Source organism: Manacus vitellinus, unplaced genomic scaffold (genome assembly GCF_001715985.3).
Source record: "Manacus vitellinus isolate BGI_N305 unplaced genomic scaffold, ASM171598v3 scaffold_39_pilon, whole genome shotgun sequence".
Lineage (NCBI taxonomy): Eukaryota > Metazoa > Chordata > Aves > Passeriformes > Pipridae > Manacus > Manacus vitellinus.
This window is the reverse complement of record NW_021940534.1, coordinates 62,416-83,192: the sequence shown is the minus strand read 5'-3', so window position 1 is coordinate 83,192 and position 20,777 is coordinate 62,416. Positions and strand designations below refer to the sequence as shown.

Genomic DNA, 20,777 nt, shown 5'->3' with positions numbered 1-20,777 from the left:
CACTGAAAAGCCAACTCTTTCATGTTCTTAACAAAGTACTTAGCCTATATTGTCACATTCCCTCTGAAACAAACCAATGTCATCAATCGAAATAAGAGTACTTCAGGGTGCACTTCAGTTCAGCATTTACATATTTCTGTGCAGAATAGCAACTTCTGCTCCCCTAAATGCTGCCATCTTAAAGTCAGAGGTAAGCATTAGGTGACTCTAATTACTGAGTTCCCTGCTACTTATTTACTACTGGTTATCACTCAGGAAAAGAGAGCCAAAGATGAACTTGTATGTCTGAGAATGGCAAATTTGAGAAATATCAGATATGTTTACCCTTACAAACTGAGGGTTCTGTTAAATAGTACTTGGACTTCTAGAGTGCCTTGTAAAGAAGAGAAACTTCACAGTTATCCAGTGAGAATCATGACCTAATTATTATGACTACATTCAACAATAAAGTGAGGAACAGAAAATCACTGCCCAGGAGTCAGACAAGCAAGAAAACTGAAGCTTCAACTTCCATCATATAGCTATTCATCCTGCATTTGAAAACAAGTCTATAAAACAAGCAATATCAAACCATGAAAAGACAGTTTACGTCTCCCTAACATTCTCTGAGGATTGCTTTTTTCCTTCAGGAGGAAAGAAGAAAAACAGACATAAAGCCACACTTTCAATCATCAAACACACATCTGCAGTATTTGTACCTAGACTTAATGTTTAGCTCCCATCTCTTTCTACTGGCCAAACAGATTACAGTCAGAAAAAAAGAAACAAAAACCTACAATGAATGAAGAGGAATAAAAGCCTAATGAAAATATTAACTAGAAAGTATAATTTTCATTTATTGATGCTCCCACTAAGGTGACTGTAGCAGTTAAGAATCCTGACATGCCAACTTCTAACACACTCAGGCCTATTCAGAGAACAATAAGGTAGGAAGAGAAAGACCTGTTTGCTTTGAGAGAATCTTGTCAACATCTAAATAAATAAGTGAAAAGGAGAACAAAGATGTGGTATTCACAACGTATCGATGACCTTTTAATTCTCATACCAGGCCGCACTTCAACAGTTGCTGAATCAACATCTGAGTCTCCTTTAGCATCCGTCACTTTCAAGTGGAAAGTATAGGTTCCTTCCACCAGATTAGTTAGCTGCAGTACTGCCTCGTGGTCCGAGCCATGGATCACATCCTGCAGAAAAAAGGTACTGGAATAATTACACCCTCAGGGAAAGCTGCAGGTTTGACTATCAAGTCGGCTATCCGGAACGACAGTGTGAGTTCTTGCTTTGACTTTCGGGACAAATGTGACCTACCCATAGTCTATAGCAGAGTAAGGACAGTTTGGAAGTGAAAGTTAATGAGGATGTCTGCACAGTATGGATATTTTCATTAAAAATACCCCAGAAAGAACAGCTGACAATCTGAAGAACTCATTTGCTTGAAAATTCGAGACAGTTACATTATTATTTCTCTGTTTTATACCACTATCCTTAGTTCTGCTTTCTTAACTCTTAATTTCCTTTCCTCCGAGTTCATGTATTTTCAACTATCAACTCTGCCAGCTGTATTTAAGCTAAGCCTCTTCAATTCTTACACACTCATGTGAATTGCCTCTAGAAGCTTTGTTTGGATTTTGCTGTTTCTCCCCTCTCAGCACTTGCTGATTTTTCAGTATCTTCCTGAGTGCAAAGAGTTGTCCACAACACTTTGTGAGATAGGGAAAACAAGTTATCCCAGGTTTAGTAGGACATATAAATTTCAGTTTATCATGAGGTATTTCTGCTTTCTGCCTCTCTCAGAGAGCAGACTCCTCTGCCCTAATGACCCAGGCTACTCACCATGGTCTGCCAAGCAAGGTATCTACACATCTAGCATCAAATACCATTTTTATCTTAAACTGCAAGTTTTACCTCATCTGGTATCAGACATGATCCCTTAGTCTTTATCAGTACTTCTTGTTCTCTCAGATCCTTACTCCTCTGGAACAGCTGGATTTCAGATGATTTTTCTCTCTAACACATTAACTTGATACTATCAGCAATTACTCTGAGACACAGCTTTATTCTTCTGTCTCAAGTCTTTCCCAACTAAGTCTACATTGCTGCAGTGCTCTTCCTTAGCTATCATATTCTCTAGCTGTACTGAAAAAATCACAACCCCCTTGAACTACAGCATTAGAGAGAGCAGGGGAGATAAACCAGAACACCATACATCACAGTATCTTATGAGTCACACCTGCTCTCCTGGCTGCAATGACATTACATGAATAACAAAAGCAGAATTTGACTCATTACAACCCTCAAGAAACTCACCCCAGCTGCTGGGCTTTGACCGTCCCGAATCCACAAATATGACACAATCCCCTGGTCATCAGCAGATCTTGAGCCATCCAAGGTAACAGAGTTATTTGGAAGCACGAGAACATGTTTCCCACCAGCGTGCGCCCGAGGTGGACTGTTATTTTCTAGCCACAAAAATAGTGGAGGATAAGGATTTGCTTTCAAAACATGAGAAATGTGACCTGTCATTGCCAATACACCCACACTCCAATTCTTTACCTGATAATTACAGACAATAACAACACAACCTCATGTTAAAGCTACAGGGAAAGGATGAGTGGGTATACAAAATTTGGCTTCAGAATTATTACAGTCTAACAAAAGCAGAGCTGCACCATGAGGAGAAAGATCTTTTTCAAAAAGAATTGTGGGATATTCTATTTAGAGTCTCACAATAACTTAAGTATCAGATCTTCTCAGTCAAACAAAAAAATTTTCTACCTACTTAGAAACAAGGCCCAGCATGAGGTCACCATGCTGGGAAATTTCCATCTGGAGAATCACTTATTACCCAGTAGAAGCTTGTGCAAGAACTTATATCTTCACAATGCCTGTATTTAGGCAATCGGGAAATTTAAGGGTAAATCTAGTTCTCACTGCTTACCACTAGCAGTGAGATTAAGGCACACATTGGGCACATGGTAAAAAAATAGCCAGAGAAACAGAAACATGCTCTCTTTCCAGAAACCAGACATCACTGACTTTTCTTTAGAACACAACTGATAAGAGAGAGATCCAGCAACCTGTGGGGCTGAGTGAAATACCTCACTGGACATAATTAGTTGGAGATAAATAATTCAATATTGGGCACATCTCAAGGGCCTTGGCTATAACTCTATTCTTCAGAACAGCAGAGAGTTTTCTGTGACACAAGGGATTTGTCTCTTTCAAATAAAAGCAGTTGACTAAACTTGGCTATTGGAAAACTAAGTCTTTTTAATACTGAACCTGTGACTGTAGACAAAACATACTGTGGCTACACTTCACACCACAAATGAGACCATAAAACACATTTGGGCAGAGCTGTTGCCATGTATTTCTAATTAAACACCTAACTGAAACCCTGAAATGGTTCAAGCAATGATCCATATGGGTAAAACAAAGTCCAGCTTCTTCTTGAAGAGGCACAAAGGTCAGGGCAATCCCAAGCTCAAGTGCAAGTTGGGCAGAGAATGGACTGAGAGCAGCTCTGAGGAGAAAGACTTGGGGGTGTTGGCTGACAAGAAGTTCAAAATGATCCAGCAATGTCCACTTGCAGTCAAGAAAGCCAACCATATCCGGGGCTACTGCTGAAGTGAGCACAACCCTGGAAGTGTTCAAGGCCAGGCTGAACAGGGCTTTGAGCAACCTGGTCTCATGGAAGGTATCCCAGCCCACAGCAAGGTGGTTGGGACTAGATGATCTTTATGGTCCCCTCCAACCCAAAATAGTCTATGATTCTATCATTATCCTAAAGCCTCTTCCACCGCATGCATGTTGGGAAAAAAAACACAAAACAAACAGACAAAGACCCCAAATCACCGAAACCCCACACCACAGCAGCTGTTTTCCTCTCTAAAAAAAAACAAGAAACAAAAAACAAACCAAAAAAAACCAACAAAAAAACAAACCAAAAAAACAGGTCTCTTAATACTAAATTTTTAAGTGGAGATAGGTTCACTGAGATGTCGCTTCTTGGAGGTTACTGAAAATCCACAGTAAAACTGCTTTTCTGCTCAAAGCTTAACTTCAAAAATAAAATAAAAATGTACCTTCTTAGTGATGTAAACATATCACTGTCAACAATATTAATTTGGAACATTTTTATTACAAATAATTTTGCATATATTGAACTTTAAAATATCTTGCAGCAAACAAAATTAATTCTGCCAGTCACTTACAATACTACTGTATTACAGAACAGCAGACAAGTCTTACTGAACACCCTTGAAATACGACAACAAATATATTATAACTTTCTGTTCTGATTTCCTTTACACTCTGTCAGCAATTGCATTACCTGGCAAGCTGCCCACCATATCCTAAGACACAGCAACAAGGCTTCCCTGCCTTCGAGGCTTACCTTCCTTCACAGTTATAGACAGCACAGATGCACTGCTTAAGCCCTGTTGGTCTTTCACAGTCAGCCTGAAGCGATAGGTACCAACTTGAAGACCAGTCACAGTTGCTATCGCTTTGTCATCATTTTCCATCTGTACAGAGCTTGGTCCACTGAAACAAAACATGTCAGAAAAATAATCCTGCATAGCCAGCCAAACCATTTGTTCAGCAGCACTGCTCATGCCATTTGCTTTTATTTTATAGCACTGATGGCTAAAGAACTACATGAGACACTAGTTTAGTTCAGAGAATGCATAAATGCATTTTTTTGAGGCATTCAAAGCACGCAAGCACCACATACCCAGTTATAAAAAGAGTAGAAAATGCACCCCAAAAGTTCAATCTCACCACTATACTATTCCATGGGAGCATGCAGATGATATTGCTCTAAGAGCCACTCACAATATGTACTGGCTGCCAGCAGACCTCTTCCTGTATGAGGTATGATGCTTGCATGAGCTAATAGCTTGTCCTTTTATTAAGGATCGGTTAGATTTGCACATAAACATACAAACTTTTGTAGAACATTTTCAATCATCACTCAAGACTGCTTTAGTCAATCATTACTGAAAGTTCAGGATAAAGTGACTGTCAATTTACTTTATTATTCAATAAACAAGAAACTGAGAAACTCTTGTTCATCTAAGCACTAATGGGAAAACTTCGTATATTACAGGGGGGTACCCAAGCCTGCTACTTTCTTTTTAAACAGGAGACACAGAAATTCCTGTAATTTTTTCTTAATTTTATAAAAGTAGGCCTCAAAATGACACAATGCAAAACATACACAGAGCTTGCCTAAGCTTTTCAAGTTGAACTTAAAATTACTATTTCTTACCCTATTACCACCCAAGTGGGAAGGTCCTGAAAGCAATTCCCAAACAGTGCATCACCCAACACAATTGCACAAGAGACTCTAAACACTTTCACTTTGTTCTCTATTTTATTGGAGATTAGTAAAATCTCTAGATACCTGATATTTTCCCAATGATAGAAGACAATGCCTTGGTCATCTTGGCTTTTGCTTCCATCCAGTGTAGCACTTTCTACTGGGAAGGTCAATTCTTTGTCAGGGCCAGCCACTGCTACTGGAGGACTGTTATTTTCTGCAAAATAATATTTAGTGTATGACATTTGCTATGTAGTCACTGGTAAGCCTTTCCAATCAGAGGGAAGATTTTACACAGAATATTTTATTAAAGAATTGATATATTGGCTCTAAAGGCACAAATCACAAGTATAACACACACGAGCCAGCAGGTAGGAGAGATCAGCTCTGCAACAAGCCAAATACCACAGCAAATACTTCCCCTTTGCACTGCAGGCACAGTCACACTCCCAAAAAATTTGCTGCATGCTCAATGCATTATATGAAATGCTACATAACAGGAGTGGTGGGGCATTCTCGTGGTCCTACTGCTCCATTTCTTTCAAAACCTCTCACTTGGTTCTCTGCCCTCAAAGAAGATACTGACCTGTGTTTTCTGCTGCTCAAGGTCAGCACGACACCACCAACTTAATGCCAGTTCAGACCCTTTGAGGATTTAGTGCAAAAACGTGTAACCTGTTATTCTGTTTTCAGCCTCTGTTTTTGTGGCATGGTAAAACTGGCAATGCTGCCACTTTCCTGGGTATTTATCTGCCCTTAGGCCTGACTTCAGCAATAGCATCTTTCTAGCTCCACACTATAGCAGGTCTTAAAGGCACCACCACACACTGTACTTCCAATTTACGTTCTTGATTTCTGCAGTAAATGCCCACTGTAAAGCTGTGCCAGAAGGGATCATCTACAAAAAAGATATTTATTAAGCAACAACAGGAAGATAAAACATTGCCCCGTGGTGGAATGTGAAACCTTCACATTGGCAGAAAAGAACACTTTGGATGTAGTAGGCAAACATGTTACAAAAAGAAAAGGTATTAAAAAAAAATAAATTTCATGAGGCCTGGACCATTTGGGCTCATTCATCTCTTGGCTCCCAAAACTAAACAAGCATTTGAAAGATACAGCTTTTGAAAACTCCTTGCTTGACACTTTTCCTTAGAAAACACAATGTAATTCTGGTGAGAATTCAAATCACACAAGGACTTTTGCACAAGAACTGCACAACAATAAGAAAACTGAGCAAAGCACTGATCGATACTCTGAACAGTTGCGGTGGTTTGAGCCTCCCCCTGGGGAGGGGGGCTGGAAGTGGTTGGTCCCAGGTGAGTTTCTGATGTGGGACCAATCGGAGCTGTTTTTCGCCCCTGTGAAATTACGATATTACAACAGCTGGAGGAAGTTCTTGGCAGTGTGAGAGAGATTCAGAGCCATGAGGTGAGAGGAGAGAGGCCTGCGGGCCCCTCGCAGGGGGTCAGGCCCTCTCCCTCCCCCGGCCGGGCTGTGGGGAGCCCAGGACAGTATTGAAACTGAACCAGGTGCTGTGGCCAAAGGCTAGGGGGCTTTTCCCCCACTGCCCAGGAGAGGCGGTGGCGTGGACTTGAGAGGCCAGCCAGGGGGTTGGAGCTAGCCCTCCAGACCCCAGCAGGCAGGTGAGGCATTAGAGCTGAGCCAGAGATGGGCCGAGGGGTGGTTTGGAGCCAGAGAAGCAGCTGCGATCATACAGAGATGGAAAAATTCCAGGCAGAGGAGGGAGACTGACGCAGTCTTGCTGCTACCTTCTCCCCCCCCATAATGACGGGGGAGATAGCGACCTTGAGCTGAGACTGAAGCAATGAGAGACAGGCTGAGGGGCTCGGAGGAGGCTCTACACGAAGTTTGGGTGGGGGTAGCCGAAAACCAGAGGAGGAATGCGGGAGGGAGGAATGCCTCCCTGTGACATGTGGAAGCTGAGCTGATGCAGCAGCTGGAACAGAGAGAAGCCAAACCAAGCAGGCTTTTTCTGGGTAAGGACTTTTGGTGAAAACTATTTGGGGTATAAAAAACTGAGCAAGACCCAGAAACACTGCAACCTGGAGAGGAAAGAGTGAACATCTTACTCTCTGGGAGAAACTTTCACAAACCAGGGAGAAAGGACTCAAAGCTGATTCCCTGGACCTCGTGATGAAGACCTGGTAAAGCAAATGTTCCTTTGCAGTCCAGGAAGAGACCTCAGTAGAAGCCGGGGAGCTGGTGGGGGTGCAAAAGACCCCTTCCCCAATACCCCAATGAGAGAGACTTTAGCTATCACCCTGAAGGTTTTTCTTCTGAACTGATGTGGGAGGACCCCGAGGGGTGGTAGAGATTGTATTAGTACTGTGTATTTATTTGCTTTTTAGTTTCTATAATATTTATTGTGTTAGTAATAAATTTTTATATAATTTCCCCATGCTGAGTTGTGCCTCTCTGAAACCTTCTCTCTCTTGCATTGAGGCAAATTGTGGGGGAGCTTGGAAATTGGATATTTTTGAGGTCAAACCTCCACAACAGCTTTCAAAACAGATTTCGTAGGACATTAAACCGAAGACCTACAACTTAGCTTTTAGAAGCATTTAAACAGATCTCTGTGCAGGTAGCCTTACACAATCAGGCTGGTGTCAGCCCTCAGGATCACCACCTGGACTTTTATAATTCTGCACTTGTTTTAACTGTCTGCTTTGACAGAAAACAGAGGTGGAAGAGTCCTTGATGCAGGGATAGCAGACATCCCTGCAGTGTGGGGACATAAGGCACTGGAAAATAGTGCTAAGGCATTGGGCTGGCCCACCCCAGAGGTGCCTGCAGGTGACTTACCAGGTTGCACGATGAGTGTGACCTCAGCCGTGGACCGCTGCCTCGCAGAGTCTGTGACAGTCAGCTGAAACGTGTAATCTCCTTCCTGCATTGCAGATAACTGGAGGTACGGCGTCCGCACTCCCTTCACAGCATTTGTGAAGACAGAGCATGAGATAAAACAGGAGTGTTCATGGATAATGAAAGGTCTTACAGAGCAAATGTGAGGGAAAAAAATGTTTTAATTCATAAATACGGTGTTTGAGCAACACTTTGAGCACCTTGCAGACAAAGAGGAGGCTTAAAATTTGGTGCACAGATGGATGTAATGTGTTCATGATTGCAACTGTCCCTACCAAACCCAGAGAAATAACTACAGACAATAAATCCTACTTTCTCCTGCTGGTATAATTATTGCATTATTTCTGAACAACAATAATTCTCAATCAGGAAATTAAACACTGATGAAAATTCCTATAGCTCATTACATTTCCTTAGGGATATTTTGAAAACAAACATCATGACATCTGTTAATATTTATAAAGACTGTTAAACGCAAAATCAGAATTGAACCCAGAAAGACAGGCTTATGAGGAAAAAAACATATCAAACAAGATAAATCTGTCCTGAGTTTACTCTTTGAGAAGTATTAGCTGATATCTATATAAGCTCATAAAATGACTGGGCCCAGCTATAGGTCTTTTTTCTAATAAAATGAACATTCGTGGCATCTCTCACATGGGGAATTACAAATCACAATGCAATTACATTTGGGGGGTTTTTTGGACAAAGATGATAATGAGAACTAAGGGACTTGATTAACTAATCAGCATTTTAACAATGGACACCACATCAGAGACCAGCATCCTCTGGAACAGGTCCAGAGAAGAGCCATGAAGATAGATCAGGGGGCTGGAGCACCTCTCCTATGAAAACAGGCTGGAAGAGTTGGGGTTGTTCAGCCTGGAGAAGAGACCTTATAGCACCTTCCAGTACTTAAAGGGGGTTTAAAAAAAGGAGTGAGAGGGACTTTTTATATAGGCAGATAGTGACAGGACAAGAGGGAATGGCTTCAAACTGAAAGAAGGCAGGCTTAGCTTAGATATTTGAAGAAATTATTTACTCAGTGTGGTGAAGCACTGGAACAGGTTGCCCAGAGAAACTGTGGATGTCCCATCCCTGGGAAGTGTTCAAGGCCAGGTTGGATGGGGTTTTGAGCAACCTGATCTAGTGGAAGGTATCCCTGTCCATGGCAGTAAGTTTGGAACTAGATGATCTTCAAGGTCCCTTCCAACCCAAACCATTCTACGACTCTATGATCCTCAGCTTTAGGCACATGAAAAAGATTACTAGTCTGTTGAAAAGAAACTGTAACATGCACTTGCATTTCCACATTAAATACCCAATGAATCCACTGGATATCTGAAGCAGTCATTCCCTTCTTTCAGGAAGGTCGTTTTAAGGTTGAACAGCTCTCAAAAACTGTAAGTTCAGCTTCCATAGATGCTTTAGGAAAGTTTTTTTTCTTGGTGAATGAACAGAAATAAGCCATAATGCTGCAAGTCCTTCCTTAATTCTGTAATTGTCTCTACAGTATAGGCTTGCATCAATATTATTCCTTTTCTAAACAGATCTAAAAAGTAATCTCTTCCCAGTTCTGAAGGCCTAAAGCATTTGCCAACATAGCAGAAATCATGTCTCTCATAAAAAATGGTTTCTCAGTTTCAGTTGGCTTCATTGCATTATATTAATCTCAACTGTCTACAGAGCTGTAAGAATCTCCAACTTACTGAGTGCAAGTCCATTAAAAAAATTTATTAGTTTTTCTCAGATTAAAAAACCCCACAACAAACCAAACCAAAAAAAAAAAAAAAAACCAGAAAAACCCCAGACACGAAAATAAGGGAATAAATTCCATAAATCCTCAATGGAAATCCATGTTTTAGTGAGCATAAAAACCCATCACAGAGCATGGCTACATAACACTGCCAAAAGGTCTTGTCATCTTTCATGTCAATTCAGAAGATCAGGTTTCCATTTGAGTTCTACTCTCTCCAGGAGAAATCATTGCAAGAAAACTCTGACTACCCCCACATTCTCTCCTAACCAGTTTTCAGTATGCCCAGCACCTCAGAAGATGGGAACCTGTGAAGCAGGTTCAAGAACAGACAATGTGAACTTCATGTATTTTCAAACCACCAGGGAACAAATAACAGTGTTTGGTTGGACCTACAGAATGAAAACAATTATGATCAGGAATTAAAAGTAGTATCTAAAATAAGAGCTGAATACATCTAAGAGGACAACAACAACAACAAAAAAAAGAGTAACGTCATTCTAGATATTTCAGTGCTTCTGAGCAGTTACTCAGGTATGTGTTTGCTCATGTCAGAGGCAAAGATAAAAGAGCTTTCTAATCCTATGCAAGGAGAAATTGACATACCTGCATTGCTACAACCTTGCCTTTGCTTTTGGGACTGAGGGACCACTCATAGCTGACAATTTCATGGTCGTCACTGCTTTGGTTTCCATTTAGCGTGATGAAGTTCTGGGGCAAGGTGACTGCCTGATTAGGTCCTGCATTAGCAATAGGTGGGTAATCCACTGGTCTGTTGACAGTCAGAAAAGCAATGGTGGAGTTGGCTGCTCCATCTGAATCAATCACTGTGAGTCTATAATAGAGAAACAGTATCCGTTAAGATGGACTTCTGCCAAGATCTAAATTCAAAGACTTATTTTTTCTGGTAGTTTTTCAAACACTACATAAACCAGAGACACTGATTAGATGATACAAACTTCTCCTTCAGACACACTCATTCCTCAACTAAGATAGGAAAGATTCAGAAAACTGTTTACAAACAGAGCTTTCAACATTTGGGAAAAAAAAAAAAGCCTAGCTATTCTGGATCCCAGATGAAACCCTCTGCCTGCAGTCAATGGCAGTTTCACCAATTTCAAGCAGATTTCACTGCAATGTACTTCACTGCAATTTAAAAATGTACTCAGTAAAAACCAGGTATTTCATTCATCAGCCATAGTGAAAGAGTCCCTGTCAACATCTATAACTAGAACTGCTTTGGATTTTCAAAAGCTATACTTATAGCACAGCAGTAGATCCTAACTTCTTATTTCTTCGTGGCACACTATTACTAACTTTAATAGAGCTTAATATCAATGTCAAGTCACAAAACTAAAAAAGTACAGGGTTTAAAAAAATACAGACATTACTGCCTCTCAGAAACACAAAACCAAATCATCTTAAAATGAGACTGTTGCCGACACTTGAAGGGGATGAAACCTGCCCTCCACAGTGCGGTAACTGACTAATCTCTAATCCTCCTCTGTTGTGAAAACTGCAGACAGCTGACCACATGGAAGGGAACCCGGGTGGGAACAAAACTAGTGCTCATTAGTTCTGTCATTAGGGAACACATACTTTTTGCAATGGGTGCACATCCATGCATATCAAGAGAGCTGGATTTTATTGACCAGCTAATTTCTTGTCAACTAGAACATACTGCTCTAGTCAGCCTCCCTCAAGGGTGCAGAGATATAACAATTAATTTCTTAATTTCTTAGGTTTGGAACACACTTAAAAGTATTACTTGCAAGAAAGCTCTTTTTTAATATGGAAAAAAATTCACACTAATTTCTGCTACTGTACAATATGGAATAATTCCAGTAAAGAACACAGAATGAAAGTAGAAGCTATAGAACCTTTGGTGAAGCTTATGCAAACCACCACATTTAAGTATACGTATGATGGCTTCGACATTCTGCTGATGTTTCACTGATATACAATGTATTGACTGGTAGCCAAAGAACACAAGCTGCATAAGTGGGAAGTCTGCCTGCCTCTGTGAAAACTAGGTTTTAAGTTAAAAAGTTCAGAAAAGGGACTTTGATTTTCATTAAGCACCCCAAACCACAAACATTGCTTCCATTGTCTGAACAAAACCCAGCTTCAGCAGTGCATAAATAGAGGAAACCAGTAGCAGAGCAAAGGCTTTTATGAAGGACAGAATGAGTCTCAGTAATATCAGCACATAACAATGTCTTGTGAGGATCAGTCTGCCAATATTATTCTGTCTGCCACCACCCTTCAGGGGATGACTTTGACATCCTGACTGCATAATTTCATCTCAGGGCACTAGCTATCTTCTAAGCTGGGGAAAAAAGTAATAAAAAGAGTTTTGTCACAGTTGTTATTGCTGAAAGTGGGAGGTATTTAATTTACATAACTTTGTGCTAAAAAGTATCACTGTGCTGGTATCACAAAACCACTGCCAAGCACTTTTTAATAAAACTGCTCCCTAAGTCTCTCCTCTGTGCAAAATGAAGGGTAACAGCATGCAGAAGAAAAATGAAGTTTTCTGTTTGAGGAGGTAGATGTGAGCACAAAGGGAAACAAACATTTAGCTGACATCACAGAAATAATTAAAGCCCCAAAGGAAAGCATCTGTGCAGGTACCTGAAAGTGTAGTTTCCAGGAACAAGGTTAGACAAGTGCAAGACAGGTGTGTCAGCAGATGCCTTCTGCTCTCGCAAGGGACCTTTAATTTCTTCCCAGTGGTAACTCACTATCTTCATATCATCTATACTTTCTACATTCATTAAAGAAAAACATATCAGTTTCTTGTAGCAATTGCTGAAATGAATGCTAAAGTCTTTCATGCACTCATCTCTTACTGGTTTTCTACACCTGTCTCTTCAAGTACATTTGAAAAGGCTTCATAAACCACAGATTCCAAGTTACCTTTGGTATAATTTTTTGAAACAATTTTTCATACACATGGATAAAAAAAAAAATTCAGTCTCAGACTGCACATTCCAACTTGTCTACTCTCAGTAACTATGAATATAATTACAACATCTCATCACACCCTATGTGACAGCTCTCTACCAAGGCCCCAGCTGTACTGGCACAGAAGAAGCTGTAAGAGCAGCTGCTGTTTGGATGCAGCAGCCCCTGACACATTGCACCTCAATCTCCAAGTGGAAGGTTGCATTTCATAATTTTTTAAATTTATTAAAATAATTTATAACTGGACCCAAATCTCCAAAATAAATAATGATTTATCAGGGAACTTCTGAGAAGAGTGAGAAGAAGCAATTCCACTTATAACTGACAAACAATAACGTCGTAACTGTATATTAAAAATACAGGATATAAACACAGGAGGGTCCAGTACGTACGACTGCCATCGATGAAGGTGGAAGTTGTAGGCAAAGAAACTTCTTGCACTTTGGGGGAAGCAACAGCGACAGGCGGCTGGTTAACTCTGAGGGCTGTGAGAAAGACAGGGGGGAAGAAAAAAAAATATGAGTGAGAGCCCAGGTAAAACTAATGTTAAGTCTACAGATCAATAGTCCCCAGTGATTAAATCCAGATCAGACAGCTTTGCAGCAGCATCTGCTGTCCTTTTTGGACAAGGGAGAGAAAAGGTTACTGAATAGCAGTGTGCTGACACAGCAGTCTTCCACTGCAGCTGCTTCTAACTGGTATAATTCAGATCAGACCCATGCACTGTAATTTGTAAATAGAGCCAGATCAGTGCCTAATTGCTGTACTGGAGAAGGAATCATAAAAGGTGACATGATGCTATCTCAGGCTTTGCCTGAGGAGGGTGAAAGACCAGAAAGCACTTAAACACAGTGAGCAAGCTCCTTAGCTCTACTTCCTTAGAACCCTTTATAGACATCAAGACACGAAACATGTCAGCATGACTGGACTGCCAGATGTCCTTGACAAACAGTAACAGGTATGTATGAGGAGATAAGCATGCTGTACAACTACTTGTGTTGAAAAAATTAATTATTTCAGCCAACTGACTTACCTGGTTTGACTGTGACATTTACAAAACCTTCACCAAAGGCATTTACACCAGAAACTGTCACTTTGAAGGCATAAAGTCCCACTGATAACTGAGACAAACACAAAACAAATTGGGTTACATATTGAATTATCCAAAAGCAGTATGCATAAATCTGACAATCATATTGTAAATAGAGAAAAATCTGGATATCTGAATCTTCAAGCTACTTTTATAAACACATACACAGAAGACCACTAGTCACTGCCTGGAAGTGGGGAATATAAAGCAAACACTTACGAATTTTTTCTCTACTTAGAAAATTATTAAAGCACGCTAAAAAAGACACTTCTAATCTTGCATAGATTTGGTGACACACACGGGTGAAGACATTCCAGATGACTCGAGGTCATTTGAACTCCTTGAATCAAGGTGCCTTTCCCCACAGGTTACAATTCTGTGAAAGGACCACACAGATACAACGAGCCTGAGCTTACAGCTCACTTACATGAGAGAGCTTCAAAGTCTGGCTGTGCCTGTACTCCATTTCACCACCATAGTCAGCAGGGTGGCTGATAAGGCTCCACTCATAGGTGTAAGCTGTTTCTAAGAGCAACAACACAGTGTAAGAGTAATCAGTTCTGCCTTCAAGATAAGAAAACAAAAGAAATCAAGTTCACCATCCATCAGATGAAATGCTAAAGTAGGAAATCATGACTGCTGCTCTTTAAGCCTTCAAAATGAAGCAGTATGAATCCATGTAGAATATCCAGTGTCTTGCAACTTGGTAAAGCAGCAAGGATGTAATGGACTTCACAAATAATCTTCTTCACAAAAACGAGCTTCACATGAAGTAAACGTGTTTTACACAGCTGCCTATGAAATATGTATTAATTGCTGCTGTAATTCAAAAGCTAGCAGTTTTAAGGTAAATGTTGCATTCAAAACTTACTTTCCCCACTTTCCTCCCATTTTACAGCAAGATGCTATAAACTAGGCCACATCATCTTTTAGCAGAAACTACAGGCTTTTTATTGAACCCTCTTGCTAATGAGTTTAGGTTCTGAAAATAAAAGTCACTTAAAAAAATTCATCCTTAAAATCCAAAGGAGAAAATCCTCTCTGCAGTTGGAGCCACAAAAGAGGTAGTAGTAGGAAATGAGGAAAATTGTTTTATCCTAAGGAGCAGATGTTCACATAACTCAGAACTTGTCTGCATTTACAGGCTGGTAGTGTGTGCATCTCCTTGTATACCAAGGCTATTCAACTCACCTGTAGATGGTGGTGGGACGGCAAAGGCATTCAGTTCAACCTCATTTTTGGGTAGCATCACTTGTATGTTATCTCCAGCAGACACAATAAGTTCTTTTACTGTATCTAAGACAGAACAAGTACACTATGTTATAACAGATGGAATTGATATAAATTTAGTATCTTCAAATATTATTTCCAATGCATTAATTAAAATTTGACAAACACTCTATAGGGAACAAGCAAGAATAATTAAAAAAATTCCTCATACATAGTAAAATAATAATTTATTATAACTGTGGTTCCCTCATCTTCCACCAAACCAAAGTTTTTCTTCTTTCCCATCTATGAAGTGTCATTTTCCCTACTTCTGTTTTAGAGAAAAGTATTCTGATTATTCCAGTACATCACAGGTAACATTGCCCTACATAAAGAATGACATATTTTTATCAGTAACTGGATAGAAATGCAGGAATTTAAAAAATACACAGAGAAGACAAAAAGGCTATTTGCACTAGAACAAATATCATTAAATAAAGTAACATAGTTCATACTAGAACTAAAACTTTCTTTCACCAAGAAGCACTGCTTCTATGTTTGTGTGGCACTTGTATGTCATGCTCCAATGTCCATCTCAGTGTCCCTTTTAAAAACTCCACTTGTATAGCAGGGCAAATGAACTGCACATTCAATCCCTTTGCTATCCAGTTCTCGTCCGTGAAAACTCTTTCCTCTTCCAAAAAATGCCTAAGTACACAAACACAGTCCCCAACAGAAACATACTAAAGCACAACTTCAGTAAAGTTCCCATAGACCTGAATTTCAAAGGTTTTAAATGTCTTCCTTTTAATATTGGGAAACCACAGAACAGAGGTTCTCCAAAAGGCAACACTCACAAGTGTATAAACATCCAACTTACAAACTTGGAACAGATGAACAAAAGGCTACTCAGTAGTGGCAGCTGATGAGCTTAAAAATGGATGAGGTGAAGAGGCCACCCTGGCAGCACACTTTCTGTCACTGCTAGTTAAATGCACCCAAGGCTCCACAACTGATCACAGGAGTTGCCCTAGACACCTGTGGAGTGGAAATTTGCACTTGGAACTCCACATGAGAGGAGAATAAAATGGCTAGAAGAGGGTGATGACCAAAGGAGAGAAGGAGGCACTGTCATTGGCTGAGAACACACAAACTTGAGGCAATCCCTGTATAAAGCAGTAGCTATGGTGAGATTCATCACAACCTTCCCTTCAGCTTCTTCTTCCAAGCTCCTTTTTGAGTCCTCTTCAATCTCCTCTTGTGAAGGAGAAGGAGGAGCTGCCTAGTCAACAGTCAATGGTAATGATGATCCATTGTCTTGGAGAGGGATCTCTTGTAGCTCATCTCATCCTGTTACCTTGTACTGCTATCCTGCCTGGTAGGGTGCAATTTGGCAGAGAGTGCCAAGAATGTCCCAAACCAGACTTGCTCTACCAGGAAGCAAAGGGCTTAGCTCTCCATATCCCTCGGTGCATCAGGAGTGCAGAAAAACACACATCTGTGCTTTTCTGCTTCTTGTAGCCCTTCTAACCCTTTGTCAGGGTGCCCAGGGAAAACTCAGCAGGAGAGAGGAGACACTAACATACACACAGAATTTAACACAGCTACAGGGGACATAGTGCTTAAACATCCTTTTCAAAATAAAAACTTTTGCTCTGCAGTTGGAAGTGTGATAAGCCTCCTTGCAGTTCTGAAACTGCAGCAAAACTTTCTTTTCCCAGGATGAGGAGGCCATATTCTCCCCTGCTAAGGGCTAGGCTTCTCCTCTAGTAAGGGCTGAGCTTCCCCAGGTCCCACCTATGCTGCTGCATGTTATCTGACAACTATAGATAGTGGGAAGCCTACTGGAGAGCTTCTGAGAGGGATCAATGTTCTGAAGTCACACAAAAATAACTGTATGGCTAGAAGAGACTATTCTGAAACTTCAGAAAGTCTCAGGTATTGCTCACCAACTATAAAAATTAACCCATTAAAAAGAGGGTCTTAATCTCTGCTTTTTACTTTGCTTTATTTGCTTGAGTTGTAATTTCCCATTAATGATGGACTTGGTCAGAGTTTTGCCACAGAAGTAACTGGCTAAAGATCTGGGGTTTGCAGTGTTACCATAGGTCTACAGGCTTAAATTGGGATTATGTACCATTTGGATAAAGAACAAGCTCATACTAACAACGGGGTGGAAACCTAACAGCAGTAAAGCCACTCCCACTCGCAGTCCAACCTGCAGGTACCCCTCAGATCTCCAGCTATGTCGAACATTACCTGCTTTAGCAGCAGTAGCAGGTGGCGTGAACTGCTGCATGGGCTCAGACGGCACAGTATTAGTGGGAAGTAACATGATCCCACCTTCAGTGACGTTCTCAGGGGACACTGTGGGAGTCTGGGTTTTCTCTGACACGCCTGGGAAGAAATCCAATTTATCTGAAGAAGAGGAAGGTGTAGCAGCCTGAAAAAATGAATTATAAGGAAAGAGTTGTCATAAGTGAGACATTTTTCACATTTCTAGATTTAGAAGTATGCTGTTTTTCAACAGCATATAGGATAACCCTAGTGATTTATGTTACTAGGAGATTTTATTCATGTACAAAATATTTATGGAATGAGGACTGGTTTTTTGTTTGGTTTTTTTTTTTTCCCAATCAATCTTTTAAGAAATGCTAATAATTTTCCAAGTTTCAAATGCTGAACAGTGTAGGCTATAGCAATGAGGTAACCTGAAATACAACTAAGGCTATCGGTTCTCAAAATAAAATAAAAAAAATAGTAGGACAGGTCTAAATACAGTCATAAACCTTTAAAAGTCAATGACAGAAAGTCCAAGTGGTATTATTGTCTTCATGCTGTACACACACAAACATAACAGAATCCTTGCCTCTTACTACATCTGCTCAGAACAAACTTGCTCAGCCTTTTTATCTCCTCACCAGTAATAAAACACCCTACATCTCTCTCCTTCAGTCACCAAGCAGTAGTGCTGTTCTCACTGCTCCACCTTGTTAGAAAATCAGAACTGCAGCAAACAATACAGCAAGTTTGGCACAAATAACTCAGCACTGTGTGAGCCTTTCCTCTCAATGACACATAAGCCTCAATGGGGCAACAGTTTTTCCTTAATATACTGGAGACTTATTTCTGATCTCACAACTAGAGAAAAGCATTTTTCCAATTATGGCTGTGTGGGGTACATGAAGACATAACATAGTGCTATTATTTGTACATAATCTATTTACTGAAGAATAGGATTGTGAAGGTTGGTAAAATGTACACTTGTATCACAAATAGCTGAGGTGGAAAGGGACCTCTAGATAGCCTAGTTTAACCCCCTTCCTTAAAGCAGGGTTAGCTACAGCAGGCTGCTCAGGACCAAGTCCAGTTAGGTTATGAGTATCTCCAAGCACAGAGAATACACAACCTCTTTGAAAAATCTGTTCCTGTGTTTGACCATCCTCACAGGAAAAAAGATGGGGTTTAATGTTTAAACGTAATTCCTTTGTATTTCAATTTGTGTCCATTGTCTCCACTGGACAGTGCTGAGAAGAGCCTAGCTCCATCTGCTTCACACCTGTCATAGTTATTTATACACATTTGTAAGGTGCCCCTGAACCCTCTCAGTTCAAGGCTGAACAGTCCCAGGACTCCATTTCTCTTTGTATTTCAGGTGCTCTGCTTTCACTCTGCAGTTTGCCTCCCCAGGAAATAAGAGCACTTCAGCCTTGTGGACAGGAGGAAAAGCTCCCTGTTCAGCTAGGAATGTGAAAACAATGCCAGGGACTGTTGCTTCCCAACCTGTGAGGAAATAGAGAACACGGAAGTCATCTGCAACTCCATCTCTGCCTTGAACAATAAACAGAGAGAAAAGATCCCTGTGCAGCTGGCAGAGTGAGAGCAGTGTCAGCAATTGTGGCTGACTACTGTGTGAGGATGCTGAGGACCACATCAAGAGTTGCACCTTCAGGTGAATCCATAATGCAGACAATGGAAGCACCTCTCTGGTCACACCTTCAGCCCAGCTCGATATGCAGACAGTAAGATCTCTCTGAGCAGGTGGGACACTGACAGCAGCATCAGGGACTGCAGCTCCCCTGAAGTAGTGCCTTCAGCAGACCAACCCCAGACCCTCAGCAGGAATCTCACCCTTGACAACATTATCATGCACAGTGAGAGCCTCAAGCACATCCTGCCTCCTATCTTGACAAAAGGTCTTCCCTCCAGACAGCTCTCCTTTACATAATCACTTCATTCCACATCTTCCAGAAAGATCTTTACCCCACCTGAGCAAACCAAAGTGTTTCCTTGCCTTTCAAATTTGAGGGAAATCTACTTTTCTGAGCTTCCTCTGGCTTTTTTCCTCTCCTGAACCTTTGGCAATCCATCAGCTGAAAAGCAGCCATCTTGGCTTTATAGGACAGATGGAGACAAAGTCAAACTTTTCCAGGGACACTCTATTCTGCAGTGGCACCAAACATCACTTCAGTCAGCAAACCTAGGCAAGATGCTGCAGTCAGAAAAGGTGCCCTGTGGCACCATCACATCTGAAGCTGCGTCACAGCCAAAAAGACGGCTTAAAGTAAAAACATTAGCAGGCAGCAGACAACTGGGGCAGGGACAATATCAGAAACTGAGTTCTCAGGCAGAACCTATTACTGAGAAATTTGCTGGAGCAGATGCAGAAGGCAAGATTAACCTAAATTCCAGCTTGGGAAGTGAAAGAAAGAAAAGAAGGATTCTTCCTGGGAGTGAGCAGGGTAGATAGTTCTGTTGATATGGGCTTTGTGGGTTGTTTGCTTTTACCCATTTGTACAGCCACTACTGCTTGCAACAAACACACCAACGGTGAGGGCCCACATCCTTCAGTTCTCAGGTTTGACTTGAGTGCCCATCTCTTGATAATTCCAACAGAAGTTGAGAACATCCCCATAATCCAAAATGGGAAAAACAACAACGACAACAACAAGCGCCATGCAGTTTCCTGGGGAAGCTCAAAGTTACACTGCAGGCAACAGTATCATGCCAAGAGGGATCCTTTCCCACTTCTGGTCCCTGGCTGACCCCATAGATTGGGTAGTCTTTCCCCCTCCCCTCCCCCACCCCATGAATGTGAAGGATAAACCCTACCATGTTTCCTTACTCCATCCTGATCCTGGAGGCAACCCAACATTCCCCCTCAAGGAAACATCTTCCTCAAGTACTCCTAAAGACAAGTGATCAGGACTCTGGAGAGTCAAGGGCTGCTAGTGTTGCACTTCATATGACTGCTTCCCCAGCAGCGATTCCTCCATGTCCCTCTGCACATAAGACTACTACTTAACTGCAGTACCATTTCCTCTTCCTCATTTATCTGCAAAACTTTGTGGAAAGCAGCTCTGTCAGCAGTGAAACTTTGCTGGTCTACTTGTCCCTGTGTCATGGTTTGACACCCTGCTTCTCTGCATTCAGTCACGTGTCCAATGATTTCAAGCAAGTAAGATCCCTACTAATTGTGTAGTTGGGGCGCTGCAAAAAGAGCAAACCACCATACAGTATGACAGGAAGTGCAGATTTCAAGAAAG

General features: G+C 41.1%; 1 protein-coding gene across 1 annotated transcript in view; it reads right to left on the bottom strand.

The window, feature by feature from the left end:
* Window positions 1–20,777, bottom strand: part of KIAA0319 (KIAA0319 ortholog) — a 42,156-nt gene that overhangs the window by 7,099 nt on the left and 14,280 nt on the right. Inside the window, exons 3-14 of the mRNA XM_018077723.2 lie at window positions 17,491–17,674; window positions 15,214–15,318; window positions 14,450–14,547; window positions 13,966–14,053; window positions 13,325–13,417; window positions 12,600–12,732; window positions 10,572–10,800; window positions 8,150–8,273; window positions 5,408–5,540; window positions 4,397–4,545; window positions 2,308–2,459; window positions 1,046–1,184 (exon numbers count right to left, since the gene is read on the bottom strand). Of these exons, the coding sequence (XP_017933212.2) occupies window positions 1,046–1,184; window positions 2,308–2,459; window positions 4,397–4,545; window positions 5,408–5,540; window positions 8,150–8,273; window positions 10,572–10,800; window positions 12,600–12,732; window positions 13,325–13,417; window positions 13,966–14,053; window positions 14,450–14,547; window positions 15,214–15,318; window positions 17,491–17,674 (1,627 nt within the window). The remainder of the gene's footprint in view (window positions 1–1,045; window positions 1,185–2,307; window positions 2,460–4,396; window positions 4,546–5,407; window positions 5,541–8,149; window positions 8,274–10,571; window positions 10,801–12,599; window positions 12,733–13,324; window positions 13,418–13,965; window positions 14,054–14,449; window positions 14,548–15,213; window positions 15,319–17,490; window positions 17,675–20,777) is intronic.